Source organism: Corvus kubaryi, unplaced genomic scaffold (genome assembly GCF_017639235.1).
Source record: "Corvus kubaryi isolate FWS band 111438036 unplaced genomic scaffold, C.kubaryi_AGA036_p1.0 37334, whole genome shotgun sequence".
NCBI classification, from domain to species: domain Eukaryota; kingdom Metazoa; phylum Chordata; class Aves; order Passeriformes; family Corvidae; genus Corvus; species Corvus kubaryi.
In genome coordinates this window covers 3768418-3782999 of record NW_024581108.1, presented here as the reverse complement: position 1 = coordinate 3782999, position 14582 = coordinate 3768418, and the positions used below count along the sequence as shown (strand labels likewise).

Here is a 14582-nt window from a genome sequence, read left to right as displayed (position 1 = left end):
TTGATGAACACACCCATTGAGAAATGCACTCAGTGCCTTGTCTCCACTAAAAGGGATTTTCTACCTTGTCTCTTGTTGGCTGTTTCCTATTTGCTTTAACTGAGCTAGGCAAGCACGGCCGCTGTGCTGTCTAGTGTGAAACGGCTTCTGCCCTGGAAGTGGTGCTCTGGAAAATTTCAGTCATTTGCAGGATTTTCTCATTTTGTTATAACTAACGTGAATCTCCACAACATGCAAAAGTGACTGTGTTCACATAACTTCATTGTCAGTCCTTATTGAAACAAACTGAAAAAGTCAGAAGGCCAGAAAATCATAGTTTTAATAGGGCCTATAGAGTTTAATTGATAATGGAGATGTGAGAATAGAAAAATGTAAAATATGAATGGGTGAGTGCACATAACATGGTTATGCTGAGCGTATTTTGAGCTGTGCACAGCATGACTGTGTAAAAAGCATGGGTATGATCTGTATCTATGCTGTGTATAATTACATTTCTCTGTTCCTAGAGTATTTACGGAATTTATTAGCACTTTAAATATAGAAAATAATCCAAGCTTTTTACGCCAAACTAACTTTTTTTTAAAAAATTACTTTTTATGTGTGTTTTCTTTCCTGGATAAGCTGTGACTTGCTCTAGAGAGGATGTAGATGCAGATGACCTGAGACTTTGGGCTGTGATCTTTCAGTCCAGCTCTCTGTTGGTGGGAATGGCAGAGGATCATACCTCTTTTCACTTCAGCAGCAGTGTTCACTCCCCTCATTCCCTGCAGTGTTAGTCCCTTTGTAGTGGGAAAACTCATCTAAATGGTGGCTTTGTTCATCCAAGATTTCATATGCTTAACTCATCTCGAGGCGGGGAAGATTGAGACCCAAACTAGCTTCATTTTTGCTTGGTCACATAGCAATCCTGATGGCAGTGGGAAAGCATGGACCTCAGCTAAGACTGTGTGCGCTTGCCATGGAATCCTGGCCGCCTTATGGGGAATTTCCTGGAGCATATTAGAGGTATGTGGTTTAGCTAGATTAAATCTAGTTTTTCTATGTCTTTGTGTGTTATGGTTAACTTCTGTAGCTGTGCAGACTTTTTCACAGCACAGCATTCAAATAGTTTTCTTTATTTGGTACTACAGGCAGTGTTTTACCATGATGTTTTAGCCTCACAAACAGGTCTAACAACAGATTCTGAACCCTCTTTGCTAAGAAAAAATAGTGCCCACAGGACAGAGACTACAGCCATAATCGTATTGATCACTATAATTCTCTGTGTTAGTGTCATGTTGTTAGCACAGCCAGACTCGAAGAATTACAGCAGTGGGAGAGCAATCTGAATCAGATCCACCAAATCTACTTCTAGCAGTTAATTATCAGCATAAATTAGCTGTCTATACCAGGGTTTTTTTCTTCTCTCCAAGACTGTTTATTGAAAGTGCAAAGTTCATTGTCAGCCAGGGAACGAGAGTGTTTTCCTTAATCTGGTTCTCCTTACACAATCAACAGAAGTCCTTTTCTAAGTTAATTCAAATATTTTTAAAGGGATCAGCATCCAGGTCATCAGTAAAAGGCAATCTTAACTTCTTTGAAATTCTCCTTGTACTTGAAAAAATCAGTCCAGGTACCTAAACAGAAGCAGGCTGTGCCTTACTAGAGTCACCTCCGAGTTTATTTCAAACAGTGCCAAGGAACGGACATAAAAATACTCGGCTTTATCACTTGTTCCTCTTATTAGCAAACACTGTATAATTAAGAGCTAGATGCTACAGGGAACAATTAATGTAAGAGCTTTTATGTAGTATATCACATAAAATTAGTTTCGGTGCTCACTTTATCTGCTTATTTTTATTACTCAAAATCCCAACATATTCTTTATGTCCTTGAGAAGACCTTAGACCTGGGACTCATCAGTGATAATTAATTGCCAGCAAACTGCAAAACTCCTGAGTCCAATCCAACAAAAGCATTAAAGTGATTTTCTTATTTATTAACAATTAAAATGGGAACTGTATATATATATATATATATATATATATACATATACACACACATGCACATATATATATGCATATGTGTATGCAAAATGTGAAAGAGCTCTTTGTGCACCAGAGAGTTTATGCTGCCATTCAGAGGGACCTCAACAGGCTGGGGAAACAGGGAATGTTCAAGAACCTTGTGAAATTCTATAAAGGGATTCTCCAAGTCCTTCATGTGGGGACAAATGAGCCCATCCAGCAGGAGAAGCCGGGGCCAGCTGGCTGGAAAGCAGCCCTGCTGTGCTCTGAGCAAGCTGGGCACGAGGCAGCCGTGTGCCCTGGCAGCAGAGAGGGCCAACGGCCTCCTGTGCTGAGCTGGGAATTGTGTTGCCACCAGGTCAAGGGACGTGACTCTTCACCTCTGCTCAGCACCAGGGAGACCACACCAAGCCCAGCTCTGGGCTCCCCAGGTACAAAGAAGGAGCAGGTCCAGCCAAGGGCCCTGAAGGTGATTGAGGGATTGGAAAATCTGTCATGAGGAGAGACTGAGAGAGCTGGGGTTGCTCAGAAGTTGAAATGAAAGCCAGTGTTAAAGGCAGGAGATAGCCTTCAATAAAAAAGAAAAATACAAACTTCAGCCCAATTCACCAGCTCCTTCCCTTTGAAGAACTGTGTATTGCCTGACCTTGTGAATGTGATTGCTCTCATGGATGGAATTCTTCTCAAGACATGGTCACGTAAGTGTGAGTCTCAGCTGTACAGATGTCCTGCTTTCAATTTTAAAATGCTGTATCTTATAAAATAATCCTTTCTAACAGCTACAGGTGGGAAATCTGGCACATAATTGCACTGTAGAAGTTAAGAATATTTGGGTTCTTTACTCCCTTCCCCCTGTGCACAGGCTTGGCAGTGTTAATCCAGGAAGGTTTAGAAGATTATGTGTACATGACAGCCTTGAGGATTTCCATCATCGTGATTTTCCTTCCAACTCTTTTTTTGAAGAGCATAATGACCTGTGACAACTAAGCTTTATTCTCTGAGGAGCCTGACATTGCTTCTGTTTAATGGATCAGACAGTTTGTGATACATCAGTTCTAGACACTTTCTTCCCCACGTCAACCTGGGGTACCTCTTCAATATTTCCCATCTCTGCTGACCTGTGTGATCAAGAGGTCATGTCCTGAAGTCAAACCCAGAATCGAAACACTCACTCCTACCACGGGCCAGACTATTAGTGCAACCCATTTAATTTACATCAACTTGGAACTTGACATTCAATTTCTCAGTTCAGAAGCAATTATTTTTAAAGGAACATGCCAACAATATTGCTTGGCTTAGAATGGTGAAAGTTCAAAAGGGTAAAAAACATTTCACACCATAAATAAAGAATTGATTACACCTGAAAACAAAGTTTGTAATTACTACTGACATTTCTGAGCCTAGATGAGGTGCCTTTTATGCTTTAAAAACTGATGTCATTTCTGCCACTGGCATTATGGGAACCTTATGTAAGGGTCTGAAATAATCCTTTGCTGATATTTTAGGTACGAAGAGAAAAACGTAAACATTTTGCACAATTCTTGGGTCAAACTTATTTTTTGTCAAGAGAGGGTGCAAAATTCATTCTGGGTGCCTCCCTTCAGCCCAATAGCTCTGTCAGCAGGACCACTGGTATAATCAGTAAGATTCTTAATTTGTTTTTCTTCTTGTGTGAAAGCCAAGCCTACAAGGTGCTAAGAAATTTTAGCTAGGAATAGCCCTGTCTGGGTCATCAAATTACTCTTTTCTACTTAAAACTCTGGTGCTTGTTTTCTCCATAGCTTTTACAGCCCTGGCTGGACTCTGCATGGCTGGCTGCAGACCAGTATCTCTGAGCTTCACGTGGAAGATCCTGCTAATCGAACTGTGTGTGATGCAAAAGCTAAAAACTGACACTAAGAATTTGGACTAGCAAGCAGTGTTCATCACAAAGACTTTGGGAAGCAGCATCTCCCAGATCAGGCTCCAAGGACAGCGCTGACATGTCAGCTCTAGCCAGAATTTTCTAATGTCTCACAGATGCTGGACATGGACAGCGCTTCACGCTCCCTCTGCTGGCTCACAGGTACAGAAGGGGTACAGGGAACCTGGTTCTCAGAGTTCCACTGGTACCAAAATGCTGATGCCAGTCCAAACAGATTGCATGTTTTCACAGCAGCTTATACTTTTTTAGCAAGGTAATACAAAGTTATGCTAAGCTGCATAAAAACTTTAACCTCTAAACGAACAAAGTGATGAATGGCATTGTATCATTTCTGTTTGATGCCAAAGCAATTTAACAGCAGCCTACTTTAATTTTTTAGCTCAGTGTAGGCCAATATTGCCTTCAGAGCAAACATATGCAGGTTTGGCATGCAAACATCATGCATTTCCCACTGTCAGAAGCCGTGCACTTAAAATAATTATTTAGTAGTGAAGACCAACAGAAATGCTCCTGGTCAGCCAGCATGCTGCGAATTTTGCAGAAAGGAATGAAGACAAATCCTTCATTCTCACCTCAAAACCATCCAGACAGAAAACTGTGCCCTTCAAAATAGCAAAAATGAAAGCTGGGGACCTTTCCAGCTAGTAAGGCTTTCCGTAAGCAGAGCAATAAAGTACTCTGAATTAGCTGTTATGTATGTTTACACATATATGTATTTCTTTGTGTATCAGCACATATGTGTGTGAACACACATTTATACTACATGCACGTGGTTCAGAACTACCAGGTCATGTTCTCTTTCTGACTGAACTCCACCAGCTTCTCCCATGCCACTCGAGCTCCTCTGTTATGTAGGAAAAGAGAAGTAATGCCTCTTAAATATTTGGCTGTATAATTTACTGTATTTCCAATAAACTGGATTTTAATGGGGTTCACAATGGTGACATTATTAAGGCTGGTTTTGAAATCATCTGTTGAACAAAACACTGAACTATTAAATCAGGTCATTTTGTTTATCACTTGACATTTGACCTTAAATATTCCATAAATTAAAAAGTATTGAGAAAGTAAAATATATTAGTCCCATAACACAGGTCCTCTCTTTACTCTCTACTTGTCAAGCACTTTCTCCAGAGCAGTGAAAGCTGAATGTGTAGATTTAAAGAAAGTTCCTTTCTGTTTGGGCAAAAGTTGTGCATCTGCTTAACTTTGCAATTCAACCATAATTGAACCAGAAAAATGTAGTCTTACACAAACCAGTGCTAAAAAGCATCTGCTGTAAAGTAACTCCCGAGATGGACAATCCAATTCTGAAGGAGATGAGCAAAGTTCTGCTGTCAGTTTGGTGTGTGCAGCACCTTTGATTTTACCCGTTTTTGTGCAGGGTTATCACTTGGACCACACTTTAAACTCAACTCTCATTAGTGGCAGCCTGTGCCATCAGATATGTAACGTTGCTGGGCTGGGGAAAAACAAGCACTAAATGAAAAGGCCAGGACTGAGCAGGTTCGTAAGCTCAGTCAAGAGGCGGCAAAATTGGATCGTGGAGAGACTATAAATATATGAGGTATGCCAATTAAAAAGGATAGGAAAGGTTTATCCAGAGATTTAAAAAAGAAATCAAAAAGGTAAGTAGGCAGGGCTTGAAGAAGGCCCCAGGAGGAAAATTCTTACTGGATAGACTTGATTTAACAAGCAGTCAATCATATGATGGAATGACCCACCAAGAATGAGTGTCAGGAAAGTAACAGGTGCTTAAAAAGCATTATCCTTGATGCCAAACAATATCCAACTGCCGTTCTTTTTAAATTTTTTTTTTCTTTAAGCATTTTCTGCCAGGTACTGGACACACTAATTCATTAAATCTGAGGACATTATCTGTTGGTGTGTTGCTAGATCAGGGAGCTTATGGATTAAAAGCCATTCATCCCCTCCTCTGTCCCTTCAAGGAAAAAGCTTTTCATGCTAAAAAGTGTTTATGTGCAACACTGTTTAACACAGAGAGATGTGCCAGATTCAAAATATCCACTGCTTCCAGGCTCTGTCAATCACACTGGACTACATTATACAGCTTAACATATCAGTGCAACTAGAGAAAATAGATCATAGTAATGATGGGTCAGCTGTCAAATTTTAAAGCATAAAACTCTATACATGTTCTGAAAATAAGAATGTTTGAATATCCTATATTTCTAGCTCAAAAAAGCTCCCCAAAAACATCTGAACTTTGTGCATTTTTTTGGCGCTGAATAATGCAGAAATGATGGCTGAAATGTCTTTGCATTTCTAGTTGGAACTTGCAAGAAGGAGGGAGATTGTAATACATATTTCTCATTAAAAAATATATATAGGTATATCAGGGTCCTAAATATCAGTCCCAGTGCTGCAAACCAGGTTTGGGAGCTAATTCTGTAAAGAGCTGTCATGAAAAGCTTGAGAGCTCATTTCCTAATGATCATGGTTCAGCTTTTACAAAATTTTAACAAAGATTGCCATTACCAGTAAAAATACTTTTCTGTCAAAAACTTCCCTTGTACAATGGGAACAATAGGGACAAGCTGAAATTTTCAATAAACCTGAATTTTATTTCATTAAAAGGAGTCCTCTGCATAGTCAGCGCCCATGCTAGCTGCATATTTTATTTCTAGGATCTGAAACTATTTCAGTCTCTACTTGGAGCACATTAAATATGGTAAGTGGATCTGATAATGATGTACAAACTCATCCTCCATGGGCTGTGAGATTCCACTGTTCATTGAAGTAATGTCGTTCCTTATGATCATATTGGACCTTATTTTATTTCTCTGAAGTGGGGAATAATACACAAACATTCAGATTTTAGTGAGGTGAAACCCCAGCTGCAGAATATTGTAATCACAGAAATGTTTTCAGCTGGTATTACTATCACTTAGAGACATATGCTACTCTTTTCTGAGTACTACCCCCCACTTGCCTGTGGGAAGTGTCTTCCACTAAATCAGGGTTCTTTAACCAGTGGCAAAGACTAGGTAACCATTACAAGTAGAGTCAGTGCCTTCAAGCAATCGCTCTCACCGTCTGCTGCCATGCAGGGGGCAAGTTAAGTCATAAGAAGATTAATTTTTGCCAAAAAAAAAAAAGCTATTAGGCTTTCATAAAGTGTCTCAAGATATGGGCTGTTAAGGAAAGAGCTGTCATGAAAAACACAAGTCAGTCTTAGTTGCTGTGGTGATTTATATGGTGGAAGAATGTAAAAATTACACTTTCTTTCACTAAATGGTATTTCTTAAAATTCTTCAAGAGGAACACTACCTGCAGTAGAAATTAAATTGAAATGTCCCACTAGTTCTGTAATGGTAACTGATAAAGGAATGGCAGATTCATAAATTCTTCCAGCTACAACCCAATTTCAGCGCTGCCCACAATGTTCTGAGGTATTGCTGCCCTTGTATGGCCATTACCATACAGGGTGTGAATTGTGAACTCAGCCTCGGCTTTCCTTCTGGGGAACTATCCAGAAAGAGTAATTACACTGACCTAACAGTGTGCTTGGTCTGGGAGCTAAGCATGTGACAAATCACTGGTGCTTATTGCAAAGAAAGCAGTTCAATTGTGAATAAACAGACAAGCAAGAAACCAGTGAGCACGCTGTATTCTTGGGGCCTGAAAGCATTTGCTTCCCCCTGGAATAGACCACAGACCAGGGATAAAGGATACTCTTTGCCTTTCTACGAAAATATTCTGACCATTTCCAAAAATTAAGAAAAAAGGGGAGAGGAAGAACTCAGTGGCAGTAGTAGAGGAGGAGCCAACAGAGAAGGAATCAATTCTGATGACAACATGAATATCTCCTTACCAGGATGCTACTGACTGAAGAAATGTTAAATAGTATTAGTGGGTAGAATCATTAAAAGCTTGTCCAAATGCTCTTTCAAGATCACAGGCTTTAGCAGAGATGGAAAAAGTACCTTAAAGTGCTAATTGTCTGTTTGGTGTAGGGTTTTTACAGGCAGTAAGTGCCTGCCAGGCCCTGAGGGCATCGTGTGTTGGTCCAGCCCGTGCCTAGGCTGGCCATGGAATGCTGGAGCTGCAGGAGACTGGAAGGGAGTAGGGACAGGAGCTTCTCCTCCTCCTTCCCCCCGTGCTTTTGAACACAGCGACACGTGGAGATCACAGGGGCTGGGACAGAGATAGGGCAGTGCTGTAGAAATCTCTCTAGGAAAGCAGTAACTTCCTTGCTATGCTCAGAAAACAGCCACACTTTTTCATGTTGTGCTGCACATCTGCCTGACACCACCGAGTTGGTTTTGTAAGGGAACATTTCACAGCAGTCCCACAGTGAAAAAGGGACCCTGTACTGACTGTGAACGGAGTTTGGGCAGTGAAGAAGTGTGTTTGCATGCCAATTACAGCCTCTCTGTTGTTCCAGAGTGGCAAGAAGTCCAAAGAGAGAGAGCGAGATCTCAAGCCCTAATTCTAATTTTTCAGCAATTCATGTGTGTAGTACACACAAATGTATTTGGAATTTCTCCTTGAATCAGCTAACGTTGATGGATATTTCATGGTAACAACACTTTCTTTCTTGAAACTTTGCCTGTATGGGAATAATAATTAGTCAACAGTACCTCCAGACCTGTTAATTTTGAGTTTGAGCACACATCTTGCCTGCGGGAAAAGCCTGAGCCCCACTGAAAAAATGAGCAGTGCTCTTGAAAGCTTCTTAACTTGAAAATTACTTTTTCTCTCTGTATTTTCTCCTTTTTTATTCTCATTCTTTCCTTGAACAGCTTTGTCTTATTCTAAAGTCTCAGAATCAAGAGAAAATAACCCTTTAAACTGTGATGACAGGCCATGAAACAAAGTGAATTAACCTGGTGTAATGGAGGAATGATTGACTATCATGGTGTGAACAGCTGAAGGACAGACAAGGAAACATAGGAAAATACAAAATTTGGAGTTTGGAGATGAGATTTTTACTACTCATCTGCTTGATTTAGTTTTTGTAAGTCATATTGCTTTATATAGCTAAGGATGGCTGTGTGATTGTTGTGCTGATGGTTAAGAAGGTTTAAAAAAGAAAGAAGATGTGTAATTACTTTTAGAGTTAGAAAAATGTATGCATGTATTTTAAGCTTCCCAAGTTAGTGGTTATGTGCCCATGGTCCCACCCATTACCCATCAATAATATTTGTGTCTGTCCCACACTGTCAGAGGCCAGGGGGGAGGAGGATGGCTGGGTCAGTGTGCCCTGCTGTCTGCTGGGTGCTCTGCCCAGAGCAGCACCTACAGACATGCAGGGAGATGGAAGCTCTGTGTGCTCCGTGTTTCTGTCCCCCTGCCTTAAGTGCAGAACGAGAGCCCAAATAATTCAGTTTCTAAGTACAGGTCCCACAACGTTCCCACATCAGTGTCTGGCTTGAGGTTTTCTTTACTTAGCTGAGTGTTCAGCACTCTCCCATACTGGCCATTTATCTGCCTCATCTTCTGGCTCTGGGAGACAGTTTCTTTCCCTCATGCATATGCCAGGAATTCAATATGCATACGACACCAGTCTGATCATATCATTTTCTCTTGCAGTAGTCCAACAGGCTGGGAAAAGGGCCAAGGAAATTTAAAAGGGAAAAACAGAAAACAAGACAAACAAAAAGGCCAAAAACCATTTAGGAATTCCTGATGCCAAAGCAAGCAGCAGTGCTGGTGGCACAGCTGGCACACCGCAGATAACAAGACACCAGCAGTGGCCAGGCCCTCAGCAGCCAGCACTCATGTGCGTGGCAGCAGGGACCCTGCCTGCACTCAGGAGAGTGAGCTCTGCTCCTCTCACCCTCACCGTGCTGAGGGAAAACGGATTGGCTTCATCCCTGCTGCCAGCACTGTCCCCCCACCTGGAGATATGGGCAGCGCAGCTTTTTAGGCACAGGGAGCAGGACTTGCCTGCCTGGCACACTCGCTGCTCTTTGGGCTCCACTCCACTCTGGAATGTGTCACTTGGTAGACCTTGCAAGTTCAGAAGCTCTTTAACTTTGACATGGTGTTAAGTTTATTACAACCTGGTGAAATGAGTCACTACCAAATCCATAGCTCTGCCTTTCTCCTTTCTCACATGTTTTCATGAGCGAAGTGAAAAGTTTAACCTTTCAAATAACAGCCTTTTTAACAAATGTGCAGTGCTAGAGCAATACAATATATCCACAGTATGAAAGGACACAGTTCTAGGGTAACCACTGCCTTTAGCTCGCAGCAACAAATCACAGGACCCTTAAATGAAAGCCCAATTTATTAAAGGTACTGTTGTGCTAGGGGGCCAGCATGCCAAGGTACTATAAAAAACCTAGGGCTTGCTACTGCAGAAGTACTGAGACCTCTTGAAATCTGAGTATCCACAAACACTTTGATTTAAAAAGGAACAGGAGAAGTTTAACCCTTTGTAGAACCTGTGCAGAAATTTTCTATCTTAGATCTGGATAAGGCACATATCTAACATCCTCAAAGAGTTTCTAGCTGGGATGAAGTCTCCAGACTAGGATTTACATATTTATTTTTAAGAATCAAATTGTCTAAATAATTTTGTTTGCAGATTTGATTCTTTCAAGACTTTCAGTAGGATGACTGACTGTTTTTCAAGTCACCCGAAAAATCACTCTCTGTAACAAGACACTGCCAGGTAATATTTATTCCTTTCTCCCAGTTTCTGAGGGAAAAATTTTATCCTGACATAGGCATGTGTTTAGGCTTCATTATCTCCTGCCCTTAGGTTTAAAACTACCATCCAAAAGGTGGATATTCTCAGTTTTTCAGTTCAGTTACACTAATTTGTTTGCAATCTTATCCAGTCAGTTCAAAGATGCTTGTTACATATTGGCAGCTACCCTCACTTTAATTACATCTTTCCACTGATTTCAATGGCTTTTGGATCAGGCCCTTGCAATGCAGGGTATGTGGATTAATATTTCTGCATATAACCCCCTTTAGTGACATATGATTACAACGTTATATGAGTGCTTTACTGAGGAAAGAGGCATAATAAAATTAATTTGGTTTATTAAACAAAATCTCTGTCCTGTTGCAATAGGAATCTGAGGGGTTATATCTAAAGCACATAAAACAATTCAGGTGTTAAGGCTGGAAAAACTCCTGGCTTACAGCTGCAGAAATGTAAGATTTGGGGTGTCAATGAAATATGCTGATATCCAGATGAAAGGATTTGACCTTTTCTCCAGGTGGCTGTTAGTTCATCTCCATTAGATAAGCACCAAATAGTGAGTGGCCCTGATCAGGGACTCACCTGCTACCTTGAATCATACTACTGCTATCAACTCTAATCTTAAATCTTCTTTAATTCTAATTAAAACTAGGGGTTTACTTATTATTTGGCTATAATTGGAGAAATTGCTTGTCCAGATGAGAGGTAAACACTTCCAGTCCTGCCTATAGGCTTTTTGTGCCAAAGCTTCTGAAATCCAAGGAGGCTGAGGCTCATTTTCAGCACTTTTTATTTTGAGGTTACCTGGGGGAAGGAGAAAGGCCAGAGAGAAATGTGTGGTGCTACTGCTATCAGAGTGCCCTGTTAAAGATTTGATCTTCCTGCTGTGGTGTGGGCAAACTGTTCAGTAAGAATAACTCTTTTGGGTTTTTTTTCTCATGAAAGTTATATAGGTAGCATCCAACAGGTATGTACATAACTAGACTTACTTATGGTTTTTAAAAACGTAATTTTATTTGCATACAGAGTCTGTAAAAGTTTTGGGATCTCCAATACTTTCTCTCCCTCATGCTTTGGAGAGTCCTGCAAATGACTCTCCAAATGACTGAGAACAGCGAGATTATGGATTGAAAAATTGATTCAAGATTGATAGAGTTACATACATTCTGATACACTTTGTTTTCAGACCAGTTTAAGAGTCTGTATTGCTGGGGGAGTAAGTTCTCCATTTGAACAAAACCCATAGAATCATGACCCAAATCAGGCAAACAAGCCAGGTGAAGGCAATTGATAAGTAAATGAGAGGATAAAGGATGATAGTTAATCAAGAAAACACCTTCCAGTTTATCTCACAGAGCTCAGAAGTTTTCAAATTAGGACAAGACAGGAGGAGAAGAAACTGGAAGTCTGGCCATCACCGAAAGGAGGTGAAGAGAAAGCAGGGGCATGTGGAGAGGTAAGGGGGTGCTTGGGACAGCCTGGAAGACTGAAAGCCTGAGTAGAAGGCTCATAGTGTGTTCTCTAAGGCAGAACAAAAGAACAACAGCAACACTTAGTGACAGGACAGGGAAGGACAGTTAAGGGGAAGGGCTGGAACAAGTCTTGATGCCACTTTGAAGAAGAATAAGTAGAGAATTCAGAGTGAAAGCTGTGGTCTCCATAAACTTTTGTACTTGTTATGCTGGAGACAGCAGTCATGCATCTCCCATGACATGAAGTTTATAAGCTTCTCGGGAGATGAATGGAACAAGAAATTGAAGGCTGGGTAAATTAATCTAGCTATTAATTATTTTTTTCCTTTAGAAAGAACTAGCGGGTGGGGTTGACAGAACAATACTGTAGCCCCAGAAGCACACAGTCCAAGCCCAAGTGGTTTGCGGCTATGCTAAACAGTGCAGGCTTGTGGTAGAATAAAGGCAGGTCTGAACGCACCTCTGTCAGGATTATGGTTAGCTGTAAATCCGACACTTTTTCCCTGTAAGAGCAGAGCTGTGCACACCAGTGGAGGTTACTTTGCCGCGGGCGGTAGAACGGGGCCGGCAGCGGGACCGAGCGCTCGGCGGGCTCGGCCCTGGCCCTGCCTGGCGGGACCCCCTCCCCTGACCCGGCCCTTACCGGCGAAGCCCGGCGGGACCCCCTCCCCTGACCCGGCCCTTACCGGCGAAGCCCGACGGGCAGCGGCAGATGTAGCCCTCGGCCCGGTCGTAGCGGAAGGCCGGCGGCAGCCCCGGGACCAGCCCGTAGTGGCCGGCCCAGGAGCGCTCCACGCAGTGGCCGCCGGACAGGCAGGGGTTGCTGCGGCACTCGGCGATGTCCTCCTCGCAGCGGGAGCCCGCGTACCCTGCGGAGACACCGACAAGGTCAGGGATGTGACACTGGGAGCTCCCAGCCCCCGCCGTGGGCAGGGACACCTCCCGCTAGACCAGGGCGTTCAGGCCTCCATCCAGCCTGGAACACTGCCAGGGATGGCGCAGCCACTTCTTCTCTGGGCAACCTGTGCCGGGGCCTCACAGTAAAGAATTTTCTCCTAATATCTGACTTAAACCTGCTCTCAGTTTGAAGCCATTTCCCCTTGTCGTGTCACCACATTCCCTCTCCATATTTCTTATAGGCTCCTTTCAGGTATTGGAAGGCTAGATGATCTTTAAGGTTCCTTACAATCCAAACTATTCTATAATTCTATAATTCTGTGTGCTATTCTTCCCTTCCAGACCCCAAAATATACACTGTGAATAGTAGCTGCACACGGCTTCAGGCTTTGTCGTGTGCTGAAAGTTTTCCTCAGCTCCTTGAAGGTGTGAATGTTCCCTTGCAGCTCCCTGCCAGGGCTTGGCAGCAGGACATTGCTGCGGCTACTCTGCATTAGTAAGCTGAGCTGTGCCGTGCCATAAAGGATTTGTTTGGGTCTTTTTCAGGCACTAGCATGGAGATTTGCATGGGTAACAATTGTGGTGTAAATACACTCTCAGGTTGTGGGAAGGCAGGGGAGGGCAGTATAAATCATTTGGTGTTTGTAAAGTGTTTCATCTGGAGGTTGAAATGCTACAAGGATCCCTGAATTCTGGAAAATGTGAAGGGTTCTGCCTAATTTTTCCTTATCTGTTGCACCAAGACTCGTGTAGTGCAACAACACTGAGGCCTTTAGTCCTCACAGTGCTGTCTGCGCTCCTTCATCCTCAGTAAGATCACAGACATAAACTCCTTAGGGAGACTTCTTGTAGTTTGTGTGCTGGAAGAGTGGTGTAGTCTCTCAGGAGCACGGGGTCTGTGTCCCCCCCTGGGGTGTGGGGCCTCTTTGCAAACAGCTGGATACACAAGCAGTGCTGGTAGAGAACACAGCCTGTGGGTTTCAGTGCCCACTGCCAGACAGAAGTTTTTAGACTGGTTTCAAGGTTATGTTGATGAAGACTGAAAAAAGGGTCAGCTGCAGCAGTGATGCATGTATCACATGGTTTGAAGGATTAAGTAACTGGGAGATGGCTCCCAACGTTGACTTATCTCCTGTCTTGGTACCATAATACTGATGCTTTTTGTTTTGCCCACTTTTGCTGTACAGGAAAATCAATTCTTAGCTGCAAAAGCAAGCAACTTACCCAAAGGGCTCTGCCTTGTGACGAGTGAAGCCCATGTAAACACAAGCCCATAGAGTACTTTTAAGGTTATGGAGATTTAACCTTTTATTGTATTAGGAAAAAAAAAAAAAAGGACACCTCTACTACTACTCAAGGAATATTTATAGGAGAACCTGGAGCGTACCTGGCCAACAGTGGCACGTGTAATTGTCAGCGTGGTCCTCACAAGTGGCGTTGTTGTAGCATGGTTGTGACCAACATAAGGGAGTGAGGGTCTCGCAGTGCAAGCCCATAAATCCAGTGCCGGTGCAGTTGCAGCTGTACCTACAACACAGAATGCAATGTTCACTCAGGCTGGAAGTCAAGAGATCTGGGCTTTGTTCCCAAACATGCACAGG

The 14582-nt window shown here is 42.5% G+C and overlaps 1 protein-coding gene across 2 annotated transcripts in view; it reads right to left on the bottom strand.

Moving 5' to 3' along the window:
• CRB1 (crumbs cell polarity complex component 1) overlaps positions 1 to 14582 on the bottom strand; it is a 100848-nt gene that overhangs the window by 49119 nt on the left and 37147 nt on the right. For both annotated transcript variants that reach the window (XM_042029906.1, XM_042029907.1), the window contains exons 4-5: positions 14369 to 14508; positions 12771 to 12953 (exon numbers count right to left, since the gene is read on the bottom strand). In XM_042029906.1, the coding sequence (XP_041885840.1) occupies positions 12771 to 12953; positions 14369 to 14508 (323 nt within the window). The remainder of the gene's footprint in view (positions 1 to 12770; positions 12954 to 14368; positions 14509 to 14582) is intronic.